A 22142-nucleotide genomic window follows, 5' to 3' on the forward strand; every position below is an offset into this window, starting at 1 on the left:
AAATGCATCTTGAAGTACTGTAAATGAGGTGAAGATTTTTTTGTGAATTTGTGTCCAAAGGTTCATTAACCCGCCGTTTGTGTTTACTTCTAGTTTTCACGGTGCTCACGCTGATTTTGGAAGAATAAAAAATTATTGCACCCATTAGAGACTCTCTGCCATTATTAAGGAGCCAAGGGCCGCAACAACGGCTGATGCAACAGTATGGCGCTACACTCATTCACTGAATACACAATTTCCGTATCAACGCCAGTAGCGTATATCTTAACTCCGCCTAGCACTTGTGCTGTGCTCCTCTCCATTATAAGAACAAACATAGAGAATTCTGTACATTGAGGATTAATATATTAGTATTATTCTCCTGGATCTTATATTCTGACCCTGCAGTGTTTTGTTCACCATGTTGCAAAAGGCAGTATTTTATGTTGGCATCGTGGCAACATTCTTAACAGTAACAGTAAACACACAAACACTGCGGCCATCACACACTAGAGCAGAAGGGAAAAACATTTATCAAGTGCTGAAACTTTAATTGGTGCAGAACAATCTTTTAAGTAGTAAGTTTAGTACGTTTTTTAAGTATCTTGTATTTTTTACCGAGACCAGATTTCCTTTAAAAACATAAACAGCCTCTTTATTGTGTTATATTCAATGTAGTACGAGAGAATTTCTTCAGTTTTTAAGTGTCACTGAAATACTGTCAAACAAAAGTCAAAAAGTGTCAACACATATCCCTACAACATATTCTTCATCAGACACAGATTACTGTAGCACAGGTGGAAACATACTGTAACATATAGTCAACATGTCCTTTTTTAGTAACATTGTCATCTACAGCAGACTGTATGTCCTGTGATAAACCTGAGGAACAATCTCTTGTCATGTCTGATCATCTCTGTCATGTTCACATGATATTACTGTACAGTATAAAGATGAGCTCTTGTGAATAGATGCCAATGAAACTGTTACCAGCTGAAGAAGGACTCATTATTTTTATTATAATTGCATATTTCCTTTTAGATTTATATTTTTTACACTGGATTCTTTCTAATGGTCCCTCAGACTGTGGTGTACACGTTCATACTGTCAGTCAACATGAGAGTCCTCACCTCACATCAGCACAAGGGGCTCCTGAACTGAATTCAGGTGGATTCTCCATTGACCGGTCACTCTTCATGGACACACAGCTGGATTCAGGAGATTCTCCATGAATGACACTAAAACACAACAGCAACTAAACACTGTTTTAAAAACTACAAACTCTCACAAACACTCTTTTCCTCTCATCAGTTTCTCAGTTTTACTCTTCCCAATATTTCTCTGTTCTTCAAGAGAGGTAACATGTAAATAACCCTCAGTTATTTAAATTAGTTTTGGGCATTAATATATTATTCTGATGTTATCATAATCCTATATTTCTTAATATTAGTTTAGTATTGTGTATATTATATTTTGGAAGTTTACTTTGCACTCTTAGTTATTTAACCTATAGAGACCTTTATTTTGAAAGGCCGCTTGCCGGAAAAACGAACGGATCGCTCGCGCACAGATAGCGCGCATACAGATAGATTGCTGACAGACGGAGACACGGAACGGCACGAATGGAAGCGCAGTCGTACGAGGAGGAGACTCTAGGTGGGCAGTTGGCGACAGCTGGATTGTGAGCGATGATGGAAGGAAGTAGCGTAGATTCCGGAAGTGATCCGGAAATGGAGGATGTGGATAGAGGAGGTGGTGAGAATGAAAGTGGTAAGTGGAGTGTAGTGGAAAATCGGAAAAGAAAGAAGAATTTGGGACAATCTTCAGATTCGGGCAGTGAGAAAGGAAATCTCCAGGCTAAAAGTAGGAAAGAGGAGTATAAGGTACTGTTGAAGTTTGTTGATTCGGTAAAAGCGATTAATCCGTTGAAGCTGACGAAAACATTGAAAGAAATGATAGTGACGGTTGAAAGCATTAGGACTTTGAGGGATGGCAATTTGATGTTGTTTTGTAAAGACAGTAGGCAGCAAAAATCAGCTCTTGGTGTAAAATCGATGATTGGACATAAGGTGATATGCTCGATACCAGAAGAAAAGAATTGGGTTAGAGGAGTTGTATCTGGGATTTCGACAGATGTCACGGAGGAGAAGATTAAAAAGAATATCACGGAGCAGCGGTAAAGTTTGTTAGACGGCTCAAGTGTGTTAGAAATAATGAAAAGACAGACAGCCTCTCAGTAATGATTAACTTTGATGAAAATAAAATGCCAGAGAAAGTTTATCTAGGATGTGTAAGGTATGCGGTAAGACCATACGTTCCTCCACCGCTAAGATGTTATAAATGTCAAAAATTCGGTCACGTGAGCGGCAGTATGCAGAGGTAAACAGAAATGTGCGAGGTGTGGAGGCGAGCATGAGTATGGCAAGTGTGGGCAAGGTGTAAATCCTAAATGCTGCAATTGTGGTGGAGACCATAGTGCAGGATATGGTGGTTGTCAGGTACGAAAAAATGCAGTCAAGGTTCAAAATGTTAAAATGACAGAAGGGATAACATACGCTGAGGCATTGAAGAAAGTAAACCAGACTCCTAAAACAAATGAAACTAGGAATGAAGGAATTAATTCAAAACAACAGAGGAAAGAGCGAAGAGATGAAAAGGTAGTAGTGGATGATAAAGTGGCATTTGTAGCATTTATAGCTGAAGTAGTGAACTGTTCAGCACAAACTGAAAGCAGGACTGAAAGAATCAAAATTAATATCAGAGCCGCAGAAAAGTACTTGGATCTGGGGAATGTTACTGTGGACATGATAAATGAAAGGCTTAAGATTCCAACATTAAATAGTCAAGCAGAAAATAGTCAGACAACATGTGGTGGATCTTAATGGTGTTATATATCTTACAATGGAATGCAAGAAGTTTGATTGCAAATGGACAGGAGTTTAAGAAATTTATAGAAAACCAAGAGAAAAGCCCAGATATTATATGTGTACAGGAAACTTGGCTTAAATCACAATATAACTTTATAATACATGGCTATATTACTATTCGGAGGGATAGACATCAAGGGAATGGAGGTGGAGTAGCTACTTTTATAAAACAAGGAATTGGGTATAAAACAGTTGAGGTAGATAGGGAAATAGAAGTTGTGGTGGTGGAAATATGGGAAGGAACACGGTGTATTAGAATAATAAATTTTTACAATCCATGTGATAAGTTAAGAAAGGATGTTCTAAAAAGTATAGGAGGGAATGGAAGTCAAAAAACGGTGTGGTGTGGTGATTTTAACGCTCATAGTTCAATATGGGGAAGTGCAAAAACAGATTATAATGGTGAGATCATTGAAGATATGCTAGACTGGGGAAGATTAGTGTGCATTAATGATGGAAGTCATACTAGAATTGATTTGTATAAGGGAAGGCATTCAGCATTAGACTTGACAATAGTCTCTGAAAGCTTAGCGAGTAAATGTAAATGGAAAGTACTAAAACAAAGTACAATAGGAAGTGATCATTTTCCTATTTGCAGTAAAGTTGGAGTAGATATAGAACAAAGAGTGGGGGAAAAAATGCTTAGGTGGAGGTTCAAGTCAGCGGATTGGGATAAGTATAAGGAGTTATGTGAAAGCAAAATGAAGGAAATAAGTAAATGTATAGAAGATGTTGATGTTTTTAATAAGGAAATATGCAAGGTTCTTCAGAGTACAGCTGAAGAAGTAATAGGTAAGAGGAAGGCAGGCAGCAGGAGGAAAGCTATGCCATGGTGGAATGAGGAATGTAGTGAGGCAATAAAAAGGAGAAATAAAGAACTCAAGAGGGTAAGAAGGTCACTTAATTTTAACGATTTAGTTAGCTATAAAAGGGCACAAGCTATAGTGAGAAGAGTTATTCGGACGTCTAAAAGAAATTATTGGAGGGAATTTTGTAATAGAATAGGGAAGACATTGAAATAAGTGAGTTATGGAATATGATACTAAAGATGGTATGGATACAAAGAGATTACAACATACCTGTATTAGAATATAATAATAGACAATTTATATCTGAAAGTGGTAAAGCAGAGGTGTTTGCAGAAACATTTGTTAAAGTTCATAGTAATTCAAATTTATCAGAGGATGTTAGGAAAACTAGGGACAAGATATGAAGTAAATATCCTAATTTATTGGAGGAAAAAGGACCTTCGGGTAGTACGTTGGATTCAGAATTTACCTTGTATGAATTGAAAAAAGCGCTACAGGGGTTAAGCAAACATCTCCAGGCAGAGATGATATTTGTTATGAGATGGTAAAACAATTATCAGAGATAGCATTAGAGACAATTTTGAGGCTTTTAATAAGGTTTGGGAGTCAGGAAAGTTACCAAATGACTGGAAACATGGGGTCATAGTGCCTATTCCAAAACCAGGCAAGGATAATACACAGCCAAATAATTATAGACCTATAGCTTTAACATCTAATTTATGCAAAATAATGGAGCATATGGTTATGAGTAGATTGATATATGTCATTGAAAGGGATGATATCTTATCACCTTACCAAAGTGGATTTAGGAAAGGACAAAATACAATGGACTCAGTACTGTGTCTGGAATCTGAAATAAGAAAGGCTCAGGTAAATAAAGAAGCTTTAGTTGGGGTATTTTTTGATGTCGAAAAGGCATATGACATGATGTGGAAAGAGGGACTTTTAATTAAGTTAGAAAAAATGGAAATTAAAGGAAGAATGTATAACTGGATCAGGGATTTCCTGTTTAACAGAACTATACAAGTATAGAGTAAGTAATGCTTTTTCTCAGGTACACACAATAGAGAATGGATCACCTCAGGGAAGCGTAAGCAGTCCAATTCTGTTTAATATTATGATTAACGACATCTTTACAAAGGTTGATAGGGGCATTGGAAGATCTTTATATGCAGATGATGGAGCGCTGTGGAAAAGAGGGCGTAATGTAAAGTATGTGGAAAGATGTTTGCAGAATGCTGTTAAAATGGTAGAAAACTGGGCAAATGAATGGGGATTTCGGTTTTCAGTAGATAAGACTCAGGTAATTTGTTTTGCAAAAAGGAAAAGTAACCTTACTATTAATATTAAATTGTATGGACAAGAAGTGAAGCAAACAGCAGTTGTGAGGTTTCTAGGTATATGGATGGATATGAAACTGAATTTTAGTATACATATCCAGATACTGGTAGACAAATGCAAAAAAGCATTAAATATCATGAGGTGTCTAGCAGGAGTTGATTGGGGAGCATGTCGCCAGTCACTTAAAATAATATATTGTGCTCTAATAAGATCGGCAATAGATTATGGCAGTATGGTATATTGCACTGCATCCAAAACACAACTCGTAAAACTAGAGGCAATTCAGTCACAAGCTCTGCGAATTTGTTGTGGAGCGTTTAGATCCTCCCCAATAGCAGCAGTGCAAGTAGAGATGGGTGTAATGCCTCAAGTAATTCATAGGCTCAAGTTAAAGATGAGGTATTTTATAAGCATAAAGGGACATTCGGACAGTCACCCAGTTAAAATGGTGTTGGAAGACTGTTGGGAATATGGATATAAAAAGTTATCAAGTTTTGGATGGAAGGCTAGTGAGGAAGCCCGGAGAATGGGATTAAGTGATTTCAATGTTGCCCCTACTGTGGCTAGGTCAGCAATTCCTCCTTGGTTGTTCCCAATGCCTTTGATTGATATGCAATTGCTTAAAGAAAAGCATAAGGATAGAAATGGATTAGAAAATCTAGGTATACAGCAATACATAGATCAAACTTATTATAGTGCAGTGCAAATATATACTGATGGTTCAAAAGACCCAGAATTTGGGAAAACAGCAGTAGCGGTATATATTCCACTTTTTAACATTAGAATGTCCAAAAGAACATCAGATCATATTTCGGTATTCACTGCAGAAATAATAGCAATATGTCTAGCACTTCAGTGGATAGAAGAAATACAACCAACAAGGGCAGTGATTTGTACAGATTCTCTATCAGCTCTAAATAGTTTGGAAAGTGGAACATCATCAGCAAGGCAAGACATGATAATTGAAGTAATGCAGAGTCTTTACAGAACAAAACAGTATGGAATTATGGTCAATCTTGTATGGGTTCCATCGCATATGGGTGTGAAAGGAAATGAGGAGGCTGACAATCTGGCTAAACGGGCATTAAATTATTCACAAATTGACATTGAAGTGGCATTAAGTAAAACAGAAATTAAAGTGATAATAGCAAAACAAATACAGGAAATTTGGCAGAAGGAATGGAATGAAGGAACAAAAGGTAGACATTTTTACTGCATTCAAGGAAAAGTAGGTTCAGAGAGAAGAAGATTCGGAAACAGGAAAGAGGACGTATTAATAACAAGAATGCGTATTGGACATTGTTTATTAAATCAATGCTTACAAAGAATTGGTAATCATGAGAATGGAAATTGTGATAAATGTGGGTTAGCTGAAACTGTAGAACATGTGCTTATAGAATGCGAAGCTTATGAAAGAGAGCAGTTCCAGCTAAAACATGCTTTAAGAAATATAGAAATCAATGAGCTGACACTTCAGGTTCTCCTAGGAGAAGGTACTAAGCAATCAAGAATTTATCACGAGTTATTTATATTTTTAAAGGAAACAGGATTATATAATAGGATGTAAAAATCCCTTCTATGTATTTTTTTTTTGAAAGAGTAGATTTAGTCTAAACTTCCTTTCCAATATGCGCTTCACACTCCATTTCAGTAGGTGGCGGGAATGCACCTTTTAAGTTGGTTTGCCAACCGCCATTAAATCCTAGAAGAAGAAGGAGGAGGCATGGAACCATGCTGTCACGGATTCACGGATCTGAATTCTAGTATTAATGTCACCTTTAAGTGAATTTAGGCATCTATTTGCTGTTTGTTTTTATTTTGTACTATTTTTTTTTTTTTTGTATGTATATTTTTTAGCACCTGGTTGGAAAGGAGTACAAGGTATACATCATGTATATTTATGCACTTGTATAATGTTACATAGCATATCTTGTCTTTTATAATTGTTTTATATGTGCTTGCTTCATTTATAAGTAATTTAAGTTATGATAAATGTTAGTATTAATCTTGTAATTTTGTTGCTATATAGTCTACTGTTTGTTTCATTTATATGTACGTGAATTATTTACAAATTCTAATAATGTTAAGCATTTAAGCAAACTGTTCTAGCTCTTACGGTGTTGTGATGGCATTGTGAAGGTATTAAAGACAATAAACTGACAGCATCAGTGAGAGAGCAAATTTCCTTGATTCAACTGGGCTGCTACAAACATGTTCTTTTCCAGTGTTTGGTCATGTTTAATGCACAGTCCTAGTTCAACATTCAGCAATTTCACTTCTGCTTATTTGATGAAGATATATTTGAGCACATGACATTACACAGCAGATCTGATCTGAATGTCACTAAAGCTGGAAAAGACTTTTGTTCTGTTCTCTGTAGTTTATTTCTGTGTCACTAGGTGGTGCATCTGGTTTTACTCAGTTGATGCTGATATCTGCTGATGACAGCTGTCTTAAATCTGTCAATCATCTTTTCAATCATTTATAGAAGTTTGTCTGTAAGTATCAAAGTGTTTATGAGATGTTTATCTTCATCTTATCTTCATCTTATGTTTGATATTGATGACATTATTTAAGGTTAAGTTTGATGTTTAGAAAGATCACCTGCAGTGTAATGGTACATGCATCTGCATCATTATTGTGTTTTCAGGATGTTATACACGGCAGTTATTTAAGCAAACTGTTACATTTAAACCTTTATTTCAGTTTAACTCTCTTCCACTTTATTTAGATTTGACTCTTTTGAAGTTTCCAAATCAGGGACACTTAATAAGGGGGTGGGGGTTATAATATAATAATATGCGTTATTAATAAAAATTGTATATCGTTTCTTATATGCTAAAATTTGAACTTTCTTGAGCCATGAAAATACATCATTAATATGTTAAAAATATATTTATTAAAATTGTTCAGTTAATTGTGTTCTTGATCTTATTTATGTATACATTTTGGATGGTTTATACTTTATTTGATTGTTTATTTTTTTCCTTCACCTGTTCTTGTCTTTATGATTGTATTCATACATTGTTTGATTTTATTGAACATTTAAAGATAAAAAAAACTCCACAGTTTTACCACCATTTGTGAATTTCATTTCAGATGGTCCCTTACCGCACCCTCCACAATATTACCCACTGAAGAGACATTTTCCAACTTAAATCAATGTTTAAATGCAGATCTGGAACGATTTCACCATGACGCCATCTGACCATCATAAATACGGGACAAATTGCATCACATATTTATTCAATACCGGATGCATCATTTTATCTTTAAATATGGGACGATCCCTTGTTTTACAGGACGGTTGGCAACCCTAAGTGGAGGTGTGCTAATAAATCCATGCTTCAGTTCAACTCACTTGTGGAAGAGTTTATCTGTCTGTCTAGTGGATGAAGGGCGACTCTTTTACGAGGGCCGAATAACTTTCAGCTACGACTGAAGAGGTTCAAATTTACAGGCCAATAAATGCACAGAATTTATACAATGCAATGTGCTGCTTTCTGAAAAACTGTTTTCACAAGAATAAAATAATAACATTCACATTTACAGGAGAAACATACACACAAATGACCTTTGACCCCAATCCTAAGTAATGCAAATTTTTCCAGTTCTGTCTGTGACTGAATCAAACCGGTCTCACTGTCATCTTACTGTAGATCTCACTTTACCCTAAAGCTGTTTTCACATGTTTATACTTGAGATAATCCAGTCTGTTCTCATTTCTCCTCAGTGTTTTTATACTGTAGTGTTGTGCAGCATATCAGAAATATCTATCAGTGTATTTTATTAAAGCATTGAAATCCTCTGACCTCTTGACCTTCCCTGTGTCTGTCTGTCCACTGAGATCCTTTATCCATGGCACCATCCATGACATTATCTGAACAGTCCACTGAACACCTGTCAACAAACGGGACATCATCTATATTTGTGACGTGTTTATTTGTTCAATACTGACACATATTTGTTTTTATTTGTCCTCTAGAATATTCCATTAGAAATGAATCAATGAGGTTCAATTGCAGACTGTCAGCTTTTATGACATGTTAAACACCAGCATAAAGAGAAAACATCAGAAGACTCAACAGAAGAAAACAAAGCAACGTTTCAAGTCAATAGAAGAAATAACATTTCAGTGCCAAAGAAACTGAACACATACTGACAATTCAGATAAAAGAGCAAAAGTCTCAGTATCTGTTTGTTCTGCTGTGATTAATACTTAGATATCTGTTAGATGTCTTACTGTAGCTGATAGTTTGAAAGGTTTATTATTGTTGTCTTGTGAGTTTTGGTTTGTTTAGCAGCAGTTCAGTACTCACCTGTCAAGAACTGTTGATGTTCCTCTTTACTGACTAGAATATCACCTACAAAATACTTCACAATTAATTTATTGATTGTTTCAGACGATTCAGTGGAGCAAAAACTGTTGAACTTTTTCTCTGTTTCGCTCGTCGTGTAATTTTCTGCTCGTAACAAAATAGATCCTGTTTTAATAGTTTCACATCTGTAGAGGAGGAGTCTGAAAGAGACAAACAACATGTAGAAAGTATTTTAACATCAGAATAATTACACTCTTCTGCTTTTAGGACAGCAGGTTAGGAATGGGGAAATGAAGCATTGTGAAACTCTGAAGCTGTTCTCTGATTGTCCCGGGAAAAGATTCAAAAGCTTCCAGAGTGTCATCTGCTGGTTAGTACAAAATAAATCAGCAAAAAACTTGATGATGAAGCACCAACCATAAACCTTATTGATGTAGTTTCAATGTTACATGCACAAATAAAAGCCTAACAAGTGTGTGTGTGTGTGTGTGTGTGTGTGTGTGTGTGTGTGTGTGTGTGTGTGTGTGTGTGTGTGTGTGTGTGTGTGTGTGTGTTGATTTTCTGCTTCTGATAAAATCCTATCCCATTAAAGCGTGCCAATATGAACAATATAATTCAATATGATGTAATACTGTAGAATAATGAATAGAAATATGACTAACAGAGTTGCATTTGGGCTGTATTTATTTATTTATTGGTATTTTCTCAAGGGCATACACAGAAAAACGCCATACGCCCACCTATCTTTCTAAGGATGTTGCGTATGCCCACCTGAAATAAGTAATGATACGTATGGCAACCAGAACAATGAGTAGCCTTTTGACCCGAAATGTTTTCAATCTACTATTTATACAAAAAAAATTATTTAAGTGCACAAAGATTCTCTCTAAATGCACAGGAGCGGTGGTAGGTGGGATTGCAACTGATGGCACAGGTAACACAGACTAAGATGATCCACCAATCAGAACATTAATTTCAGACACAACTGGATATTTTAACCAATCATATTTCCTGTTTCAGTAAAGGGCGGAACATTTACAGCATCTAATGCTGATGCACAAGCTTCCCTGGAGTAACCATAAAGAGCTAAAAGCAGACTCTGACAGATATTGCTTTATTTGAACAGTGTGGTACAACAAAATTACTACACAACAATAAATATTAATAATAACAGCTATATAAGAATAATAAAGGAAACTACTTTACCAACACCATAAAACAGAAACAAAACTAAAAGTGTTGGAAAGGCGGAGCTTAGAGTGCCTGTCAATCAACGGCATTATACAGCGGAGCAAGACAGTCGAAATACATCCCCGTGATATGTGCTAGATAACTTGTTGTGGGTGCTAAAGTGTGCGTCCATGAGAGACTGAGTAGGCTAATTATTTCCCTGATATATGTTCTGATTGATCCACAGATCCTTTCACGACTGTTAATGTGGTGTTTATCCGCTGATATTGAGTGTATTGGGATCTGTGTTACCCGTTATCTTAGTGTCATCTGCGCGGTGTTTCACATGTTCAATGATATCGGACTCCTGAGGCAATACTATTGCAGATTATGTGGTTATACATGTCACTGTGTTGATGATTACTAGAATTAATCTGTTATGTTCATATGAATTCACCTAAGTGATGTTCATTGCCGATCAGCGGTTTACTTTCGTTTTCGGTTTCTACGTGTTCCCACATATTAACGCCGTATCAGCATGTTGTGACAGACGCGGCGTCAGCCGATTTTGCTGGGGCTTCAGCCCCGAATGTTTTGAGTGTAGCCCCGAATGTATTTTGAAAAGTTGACTGACAAACATGAAACCAGACAATAGCCTATGTAAACCCCCCAAATACCATTCACCACTATAATGTTTAGCCTGCGATCATTTACTTTCTCTCCAAAAACAGCAGTGTGAAAAAGTACTATGGTGGTGTGTGAAAATTGCTTTTAGGAAACGAAACTTAATTTCTGTGATTTAAGATTTTGAGACAGCTATGGGATCTGGTGTTACCCCCCTCTCGCGGAATCCCCAATTTTGACACAAAGTATACGTAATTATCTATCTATCAACCCGCTATGCATAATTTACCAAATCAGCAAACGGCAATCATTTGTAGTGACAAAGCAAAATGTCTTGTCAGTTAAAATGCAATTTCCGCGCACAAATGGTAAAAAGTTACCCCCCTCTGCACGGAAACCCCAATTTTGACACAAAGTATACGTAATTATCTATCTATCAACCCGCTATGCATGATTTACCAAACCAGCAAACACTAATTACGTGTAGTGACAAAGCAAAATGTCTTGTCAGTTAAAATGCAATTTCTGCACACACACACACACACACACACACACACACACACACACACACACACATATTTCCTAAGAGAAATGATGATACGCAATTAACATAGCATTTAGGACTGTCTTGCATTTGTCACTGTTCTTCAACCATTATCACAACCCCTCGCTCATGAAAGGACTGCGCAGAACTAATGTAAGATTTTTGTGTTAAATCTGTATTTTATAAAACGAACTATTTTGTGTTTAAAATGTAAGACCTTTTGTTAGTGTTACAGATAAAATTAATTATTGTGTTTGTTAATCTAATATCAAAGATTAAGGATGATAAACTATTTTCAATATTTTTAAAAGGTCTTTGATGTGTTTTGACAATCTGAACCTTTGATCTATAAAAAAGGTCACTGATAAAATACCCCATATGCATTTGCTAACGATTTATTTATTATTTTTAAAAATGACTAGCATCCTTTGATTTTGATCAGTCAATATCCACTGTTTAGAAACACATGTTGTTAGAACTACAATTAAATGAAATATTGTTTTTAATAATAAGTGTATTTGTTAAACCAATATCAAAGATTATATTTGTTGAACCACTTCATTGTGCCAAGTATGCTTACAGAGACACTGAAATGCCTTTGTTTTCACAACAGCTACCCATATATCAGAGCGCAGGGGATTACCATGACACACCTCTCCCATACCGGGAGTCGAACCCAGGCCACCTGGGTGAAAACCAGGAATCCTAACCTCTAGACCATATGGGATTCTGAGAGCTGTTTAAAAATACATTTTACAACCATCTGAATGTTTTTTGTCTCATCCAATATCCACTGTTTTAGAAAACACGTCTTCATCCTTTTGTTAATAAAAAACTTGTACCATGTTTGACACCAAGCATTACACGCTCATTAAAGATGTCATTTAAACACATTTTAAACATAATACTACTTTTTATGTCTTACAATAATAATAATAAATCCAAATGAGCCCTACACACACACATTACTTTAACATGCTTCTGAAAAACAACTCAATGATTACAACAATGAATTATTTCATCATGAACCATACATTATCTTGACACCTCATTTTTCAAACCTAAACTTCTTTTTAAATACACAGATGTGGGGGCGGATACCTCTGCAAACCTATACCACATCAGATGACCAAACACGTCACACCACAACACACACACCGGAATGGGGGAAGGTGGGAGGGAAAGAGGGCGGGTGGGGGCGGGGTCATCACGGGTCACTGAGCAATTACTTACTCATCAATCAAAACATTTATAATTACTTTTGACACAAAGTATATTATAAGAACTACTGATTTGCACCCCAGTCTATTCCTGCCAAGCACCTTAAATAATTCATTTAATAAATAATAAAATCCCTTTTTACATTTGTCCATTAACTGTTGAATGTGTGTACTAAAAGTCCATTTCAAATCCATCCACACCCCTAAAACCCCCTTACCCCTGATACTGGTTCCTAAACCTGATCATATCCCACTCGAAATGGCTGCCAGGAACTCCTTTTATAGGGCGAGCTCATCCCATTCAAGGGACAATGAGCTTTATTTCCACAGATCAGGCAGACGAGGTGACTAAATCATTATGTGTAACATAAAACATTAACATGATTCAACGTAAAGAGGATCATTCATATTTCAGACATTTCACAAGAGAAATCACAATTCCCAAATATTCCTCCCCGTGTGATGCAACTGAACTATAATGTGCAGCTTTGCATGAACAGAGATTTGGTAAAAGAATGGTAAACTGGTGCAACTCTTTTTGTGTTGGTCTGATTAAATGAAGCAATAAACTTCAGTTGTCAGTTGTTCACTCTCATGATATCTCATATTTTCAGAACTTTTCTAAAATCCAAATCAGTTTAATTAAGACATAATCTGTGACATTTACACAGCATCAAATAAACTTGGCGAGATCAAATAAATCTTTAAATCTCGCCTTCCTCGTGTTGCATTTGACTGTCACTCATTGTTAAAGATGACATGCAGGTGTCGCGAGCGCTGCGCATCACGAGCACATCAGAAGTCCAGCACGAGCGCAACATATACAGACATGTCCGAGTCTGAACCTTTATTTCTGCCACCACAGAAGTTGTAGTCCGCTGTCTGGGATTACTTGGCAATGTAAAAGACCCACAAGGCAGCATCAATGTTGATGGTTACACAGTCTGTAAAGTTATGGAATTAGGATTGTGTCAATAATAATGAATGTAACTTTATAAAACTGAACGTAACTTTTTCAGAAACTATCAAAAATATTCCATTACAAAAGAAGAAAAACACAATTAAAATGAAAAAAATGAACTCAGTCGCACGAATTTAACAGGCTCTTCAAATATGCTTCATTTTTTGTTAATGTTTTTCAAAGATTCGTTTTCGCAAATCGTGGATTCTGAATACATTGCCACAGATTTCGCTTACGCGTCGCAGTTTTTCGTTTGCTGTTTTGACACAAACCTCTCGTGGGAGTGGGCTTAACAGTGATCTACTCTGATTGGATAGTGAGCTTTTGATGGACAGGTGCTCTCTCTCGGATGTACAGACGTCACTCAGTGGCGCGCATATTGGAAAGCTCTCGCGGTGATTTGTAGTTATGCAATACGTCGTGCTTTGTTGTATTACTTACTAACAATATGTAAATAATATTTGACCTATAATTATATCATTTAATATTATATGAGACCTTCGATCGTCTAATAATCGTCTTCGATCAGTCTGTAAAGATGAGCTCTCAGGAGAGACACGGAGCGGCATCATCTTCCTCCTCCTCTTGTCCTTCAAGGCAGCTTGAAGTAAGTTCGTGTTACTGAAGTAACCAATAACATCGATAAAACTTTTATTCATGTAACGTTACAGTGTGCAACAGTTCTGGCTTTATTTTGCAAATTTATTGTTTAACCACTTCAGCTCTGCAGGATATTTTGAATTATTTAGAGAATTAGGCATATCTGAATTTAAAAGAGCGTCCTGCCCACATTGGAGTATATGGATAGAAATTGTCTCATTTTACAGAAAACACTCTAAATTTCAACACAGTGGTGGAATATTGCATATATTTTATTGTATTTATTCACAATGTTTTGATAAACACATATAAAATATCATATTTTTATATATTTTTTAATATTTTTTTATTGTCATTCACAAGTTTGCAATGCACTGATGTCATGTCATGATGTTATGTAGTTTGATTGTTTGCTCTTTTGCACAGTTATTATATTCAAGGACGTGTCAATGTAGACAGTGCAGATATCAAATCTAATGTTTCATTACTGAATAATCAAGCTAAACTTTGACAGCATATGCTGTAAAATGTCGTCTTGCACTTGTTCCTACAGGTAAAAAAAAAAAAGAAAAAAACAGCCCCTTAAGGATAGTTAAGACAATCCTTTTTTCTCTTTCTCTCTCTCTTCCTCTCCAGTTCATTTGCACAAAGTCAGCCATCATCATTATAAGGACTAGCAAACCAGTTTTACCCTAATTCAGCTGTATAATTTATATACATCATTCAGTGCCTAGCTGAAAAAGTGACATTTGTCTTTGGTCCTGACAAGTAACGTTAGCATTAAAAGAAAGGAAGATTAGGCAAACATATTATTTATATTTTATATTTATATCTATACATGGTATCTTGATAGATAAAAAAGTTTTTTAAACAATAAATTTGCAAAATAAAGCCAGAACTGTTGCACACTTTAACGTTACATGAATAAATCTTTTATCGATGTTATTGGTTACTTCAGTAACACGAACTTACTTCAAGCTGCCTTGAAGGACAAGAGGAGGAAGATGATGCCGCTCCGTGTCTCTCCTGAAAGCTCATCTTTACAGACTGATCGAAGACGATTATTAGACGATCGAAGGTCTCATATAATATTAAATTATATAATTATAGGTCAAATATTATTTACATATTGTTAGTAAGTAATACAACAAAGCACGACGTATTGCATAACTACAAATCACCGCGAGAGCTTTCCAATATGCGCGCCACTGAGTGACGTCTGTACATCCGGGTCAGAGAGCACCTGTCCATCAAAAGCTCACTATCCAATCAGAGTAGATCACTGTTAAGCCCACCCCCACGAGAGGTTTGTGTCAAAACAGCAAACGAAAAACTGCGAAGCGTAAGCTGAAATCTGTGGCAATGTATTCAGAATCCACGATTTGCGAAAACGAATCTTTGAAAAACATTAACAAAAAATGAAGGATATTTGAAGAGCCTGTTAAATTCGTGCGACTGAGTTCATTTTTTTCATTTTAATTGTGTTTTTCTTCTTTTGTAATGGAATATTTTTGATAGTTTCTGAAAAAGTTACGTTCAGTTTTATAAAGTTACGTTCAGTTTTATAAAGTTACATTCATTATTATTGACACAATTCTAATTCCATATAAAGTCAGCCACAAAAAAGTATTGGCTCAGGCGGGAAAAACTTCAAACCTTATGTGCAACTGTCCTTTTGCCAGCGCAGCAGGCCAATGTGTTTGATAATATTAATATTTTATCATTAATAATATTTTTTTTAACATAGTAATACATAGGGTTTACTAAATGCATGGCTTTTTGTGTTCAGGAAATTGACAGTGACAATATGCATGCAAGAAATTGACAGAAACGGTGGCAGAAATTGTCAGTATTGGACAAAAAGGCAATAAATAAACTGCACATGAATAAAATATGTTCAGTATTGTAGAATTGAACTAAATCACAAATGCAACAAATTACTGAATCATAAATGCATATTTGAAGTGTTAACCTGGGCAATAATCATTACAAATTATTACAATCCAATTTCATAAATCATAAAATAACAATAACAAAATATTTTTGTTATAATCATCATATTTTTAATGTTTATTTCTTCTGAAATTAATTTTTCTGCATTTGGAAGTACATCAGCATATTAATGATCTTAAAGGGAATAAATATTAAAGAGTATAATATGAAGTTTACTAATAGATGAATTGTACATTAAAATAAAATATATACCTCTAATTGAGAGAAGATGTATCGTGAGATTAAACTCCAAACAGAAGATTGATGAGTTGGTGTTTGTAAGTTGCATCAGATAGAGATCCAGCAGTCATTGAAATAGTTGATGATGAGAAAACATGATCGAGATGTTTCTGTAACAGTATCATGAATCATCTTCAGTGGATTATTTACTCACAACTGGACAGAGAGATGATCTCCATTATTATTATTATACTGTTTTACTCAGTATGTGCACTCCAAATCAAGTGTGGTAAGAAACCTTTTGTGTGTGTGTGTTAATAATACTGAACAGAGACAGCTCGAAAGATTTCAAGCTGTAAATGAATGTACACAAGTAAATATATATACCAGCTAGTGTGATTTCAGCACACAATTCTTGCTTTGTCATTTACACTTGAACTATAAATCTTTGTAGTACAAATGGAAATGATGTCTCATGTTCTTCAGTTGATATCATCCTCCTCTCTGTAATTCATCGCTTTAACTTTACAACTCTTTATTTTATAATGCAAATATCTTCATAAATTGAACAGTTAGAGGAGTGAGATCACTCGTCATGATCAGTCTGATTTTGATTTATTCACAGCAGTTTATTTTCTCTGTCAAATCTAATTCAAGTTTTGCTGCTTTTAGTCTATATTTATTCCCTTTAATGTCATCAATGTGCTGATGTACTTCCAAATGCAGACAACATTAATTTCAGAAGAAATTATCATTTCAAATCATCAGTTTGTCTCTTGTGAGGAAAGAACCGGTCGAGACACAACAGTGCTCTGAACAGAAGTGAAGATTTACTATTCAACAGTGTCTTAAAGTCACAACAGATTTTACACACTCACGTGATTTAAGTGAGCTGACTTTCAAAGGATGAGGAGAAAATAGCTTTTGTGTTTTTATTATTATTATTTTATGCTTTGAACAACAAAACACGAGCACAATACAACATATATTTGTGTTTCAGGGGAGCAAGAGGAAAAAACATTCATTCACAAACACACTTGATCTTTCATTTATACACAGATTCTGAAGACAAAACACAGATGAACAGTTTTTACAGCTTTTCTATTTGTACTATTTTGAATAATAGAAATATAATTCTCAATGTATTTAAAAACTACTGAAAAAAGGAGATTTTTGTTATAAAACTTGCATTTATGAGTGTGAAATTTGACTAATAAAATAAACACATTAATTAAATAAGCTTCACTATTAACACTGTTGTCATATTTTAAATAACCAAAAATGACATTTTCCAAATGAAAGTGTATCTTTTCATTAATAAACGTGGACAGATCTTTCCAGAACTGTTTCACATCACTACAATGCCAGAAAATGTGAGACACTGTTTCAAGTGCAAAGAGCTAAAAGAGCAGTTAACATCAATGTCTTTCTGAAACTTACAAAGAAAATGTTCAACAGGGACAATTTGTGTTTTATCCTAAAAGAAATGTCTTTTATCTTATTTGTAACAAAATAACCAAACAAAAACTTTCCCAATAAGACTTGATGCAACCTCCTTTAAAAACAAAGAAGAATAGATTTATTGTTTTTGATTGTAAAAAACTCATTTGAGCACATTCTGGATCAGTTGGGTTAATTATGGGCATATCAGTCGGCTTCATTACTTTATGTCAAAATAATGTCAATGTCACTTTATTTATAAAGCACAACTAAAACAACAGCTGTTGACCAATGTGCTGTACATAGTCAAATAAAACTGAATCAAATACATCAACAATCCACAGCAATACACCTCTAGCGCATATGATCACCTCACTGATTAAAAGTGATCACAAACAGATGTTTTAAGTTCTGATTTAAATGGGATATAGTCGAGGCGGTTCTGATACTCACAGGAAGACTGTTCCAGAGTTTTGGAGCTGCTACTGAAAAGGCTCAGTCCCCTCCAAGTTTTAATCTGGTGCTTGGCACTAAAGTCTCTGAGGATCTCAAAGATCTCCCTGAGCAATGTTCTGACAAGAGATCTGTGAGATAGGATAGCGCCAGACCATTGAGAGATTTAAAGACCATTAATAGAACTTTAAATTCAATTCTATAGTGTACCGGCAGACAGTGTACTGATATTAATGTAGGTGGAATATGTTCCTATTAACTCCAGTTCGGAGTCTGCTGCTGTATTTTGCACTATTTGGAGACTAGAAAGGGAAGCTTGACTAATACCTGTATAAAGGGAGTTACAATAATCGAGTCGAGACGTGATAAAAGCATGGATAGTCCTCTCAAAGTTCTTAAAAGACAGGAAGGTCTTCACCTTTGCTCGCGATCTTAGATGGAAAAAAGACACAAAGTACTGTCATTGTATTGAATTCAATCAGTTTCATTGATGAAATGATTTCTAGAAAGAGTTTGGAGTTGTGTTGATGTGAGATACAGTGAGTATATTTCACTCATCCAGTTGTGTGTGTGTGTCTCTGATGATCCATTTCACACACACACACTGAGGAACCAGGAAAAACTACTCCAAATCCAGCATAGAGGGGTCGAGTGAATGTGGTGATGAATGTGTGTAAGTGTGTGAGTGTGTGTGTGTCAGAGACGCTGTAGAAGGACAGAGTGCCGGCCGGACAGTCCACATACACTCCTACTCTCTTACAGTCGTGTGAAGGGGAACGTATGACAGTGCTGTTATTATTGTGACAGACACTGAATCTGTTATTAGAGCAGAACAGACTCCAGGAGTTTACATTGAATCCAAACGCACAGTCATAACTCTCTCCTTTCCTGCTGATGTCTTTATATGACACTGATATTTCAGCACCATCTCCACTCCATTGAGTCTCCCAGTAACAGCGTCCAGTCAGACCCTCTCTACACAGAACCTGACGATACTCATCAAATCTCTCTGGATGATCAGGATATGACTGACGCTCTTCCACATGTGTCACCTTCCTGTTCCCCTCAGACAGAATGAGTTCAGTGTGTACTGTGTTTGAATCCAGTGTGAGATCACAGACATCTGAACACAAGAAGAGAAAAAACACTTAAAACACAACAATCACTAAACCAGTGTGTGTGTGTGTGTGTGTTTATGTGTGAGTGTGTGCGGGAAAGACCGATGAGTCGGATGCCTTCTATGACCTCCTGTCACAGGTGTTGGCTAAAGTGGCCCCTCGGGATAGAATCATCATGTTGGGTGATTTCAATGCCCGAGTTGGTCATGATGCTGGCACCTGGTCAGGAGTGATTGGAAGACATGGGCCTGATCAGCTCAATAACAACGGCAGGAGGCTGCTAGATTTTTGTGCAGCCCATGGGCTTGTAATTACCAACACACTGTTCCGTCAGGTCCAAGCAAGAACATCTGCTGGACTACATAGTGACGGAACAGCGGATGCGGGCCCATGTCCTTGACACCAGGACCTACCGTGGAGCTGATCTGCCCACTGACCATCGACTTGTCATCTGTAAGATGCGCCTGCCATTCTTCCACTCCGGTGGTGGGTGTAAACCCAGGGCCCCTTTCAAACCCATAGTGACCTGGTCTAGGCTAGCTGATGAAAGTTGCAAGCGAGAATTTCAGCATCGCTTGCAGCTGGGGTTGGCATCGTCCCCCACTCCTCTGGATGTCGAGGGGAAATGGGCGAGGTTTAGGGCTGTGGCTCATGTAACTGCAATGGCAGTTTTGGGCACACGGTCCAGACCTCCTCAGAAACCCTGGCTGACAGAGGTGTTGTTCAGGCTGGCTGAGAAAAAGCGACAGGCCCACTCTCAATGTCTACAGCATCCCATGTCAGAGAATGAGGAGGATTACCGCAGCCTTCGCTCGGAGGTTCGGAGAGTCGTGAGGCGCTGCAAGGATGGTTGGTGGTCGCGGGTTGCTGAGGAGATGGAGTCTGCCTCAGTGGCCCACGATCACAAATCGCTCTTTAATTCTATCAAAAAGTTACTTGCAGCCCACACCTATTACCATCATTAGGGGAAAGAATGGTGATCCAATCTCCGACCCCCAGAAACAGGTTTACAGATTTGCTGAGCATTTCTGTGAGGTCCTGGGGGAGGGGAAGTACCTGAGCCTGGAAAACATTGTGGGACAAAGTGGGGATGACCCTGCTGGGGCTGCGGTGCCACAAATATTGAAGCAAGAAGTAGCTCCCTGTGGGTGGCTGGCTGAGGTGCCATCTTTGGAAGAAGTACTGAAGGCGATCCAGAGCCTGAGGCCAGGAAAGGCACCGGGCAGAGATGATCTCCCCAGTGAAATGCTGAGGGAGGGTGGTGTTTGTGCACAGACTGCCCTACATGACATCATAACAACAGTCTGGACCACTGGGCGGGTTCCACAGGATTGGAAGGATGCCCTGGTGGTCCCTCTCTTTAAAAAGGGGGACCGCTCAGATTGTAATAACTATAGGGGCATCTCACTCAGTGTGCCAGGAAAGGTCCTGGCAAGGATTATTCAACATCGCCTTGCCAGGCACGCTGAGGAGAGACTTGCGGAGCCCCAGTGTGGTTTCAGGAAGGGGCGGTCTTGCACAGATGCCATATTCTCTGTCCGTCTGCTACAGCAGAGGTGTAGGGAATTCCAGCAAGACCTACATCTCTGCTTTATTGACCTGGTCAAGGCCTATGATACCATCAGTAGGCCTGGGCTCTGGGTTGTTCTTTGTGCTTTCGGAGTCCCAGACCCGCTGCTCGCGATCATTAAGGACCTTCATGATGGCGAGCGGGCCCCGGTAAAACTACGTGGTCGATGGCTGTACTGGAGGAATTTCCATCTGGTACAGATATAATGGGAGGTTGATCGATGCCCGGGTGCAGTCAAGGGATGGCTCCCTATTGGTCAACCACATTATGTATGCTGATGATCTGGTGATTGCTGCTCACTCAGAGGAGGAGTTGGAGGCGTTGCTGATGAACCTGGAGCTTGCCACTAAGAGATGGGGCCTTACCATCAGCCCAACCAAAACTAAGCACCTTCCTGGGTATTATGTACCATCGGACACTACACCCCCACAGCTCCCAATTGGTGATGGGGCAGTTGTGGAGAGAGTTTAGTGTTTTCCATACCTGGGAAGTGTGCTTATTACCAGCTCCGTTTTGACAGCAGAGGTCTCACTCCGAATCAGTCGAGCGGCATTATCTTTTCATCGGTTGCGTAATGCTGTGTGGAAGCTACCCGGTTTGTCGCTCCGCACAAAGCTTCAAGTATTCTTGTCCACGGTCATTCCCTCCCTTCTCTATGCTTGTGAAACATGGACCCCCCTAATGGAACATCATCGCCGGCTAGAAACATTTAGGCTGGCCTGCCTAAGATCCATCCTGGGTTTAACCAGGCTGGATTGTGTGAGGAGCTCACAATTCTTTGAAAGATGTGGACAAAGTCCCATCGGTGGCTGGGTCATGTAGCCCGCATGCCCGGCCACCGCATGCCTAAACAGTTATTGTTCGGCCGGATAGAGGGGGCTAAGCGGGCGCAGCA

At 37.6% G+C, this 22142-nt stretch overlaps 1 protein-coding gene, 1 long non-coding RNA gene and 1 other non-coding gene across 3 annotated transcripts in view; 1 reads left to right on the top strand and 2 right to left on the bottom strand.

Moving 5' to 3' along the window:
• Window positions 1-9498, bottom strand: part of LOC127650626 (NACHT, LRR and PYD domains-containing protein 12-like) — a 125689-nt gene extending 116191 nt beyond the window's left edge. The window contains exons 1-3 of the mRNA XM_052136157.1: window positions 9376-9498; window positions 8869-8956; window positions 1110-1217 (exon numbers count right to left, since the gene is read on the bottom strand). Of these exons, the coding sequence (XP_051992117.1) occupies window positions 1110-1217; window positions 8869-8933 (173 nt within the window). The 5' untranslated portion in view covers window positions 8934-8956; window positions 9376-9498. The remainder of the gene's footprint in view (window positions 1-1109; window positions 1218-8868; window positions 8957-9375) is intronic.
• LOC127650644 (uncharacterized) lies at window positions 6778-8858 on the top strand. Its single transcript, XR_007971471.1, has 3 exons — window positions 6778-6937; window positions 7437-7554; window positions 8156-8858. It is a non-coding gene; the product is annotated as an uncharacterized LOC127650644 (long non-coding RNA).
• Window positions 9499-12368: 2870 nt separating the features above from the next.
• trnae-uuc (transfer RNA glutamic acid (anticodon UUC)) lies at window positions 12369-12440 on the bottom strand. Its single transcript has one exon. It is a non-coding gene; the product is annotated as a tRNA-Glu (tRNA).
• Window positions 12441-22142: the final 9702 nt, after the last annotated feature.

This window comes from Xyrauchen texanus, chromosome 10 (genome assembly GCF_025860055.1).
Source record: "Xyrauchen texanus isolate HMW12.3.18 chromosome 10, RBS_HiC_50CHRs, whole genome shotgun sequence".
Classification (NCBI taxonomy): Eukaryota; Metazoa; Chordata; class Actinopteri; order Cypriniformes; family Catostomidae; genus Xyrauchen; species Xyrauchen texanus.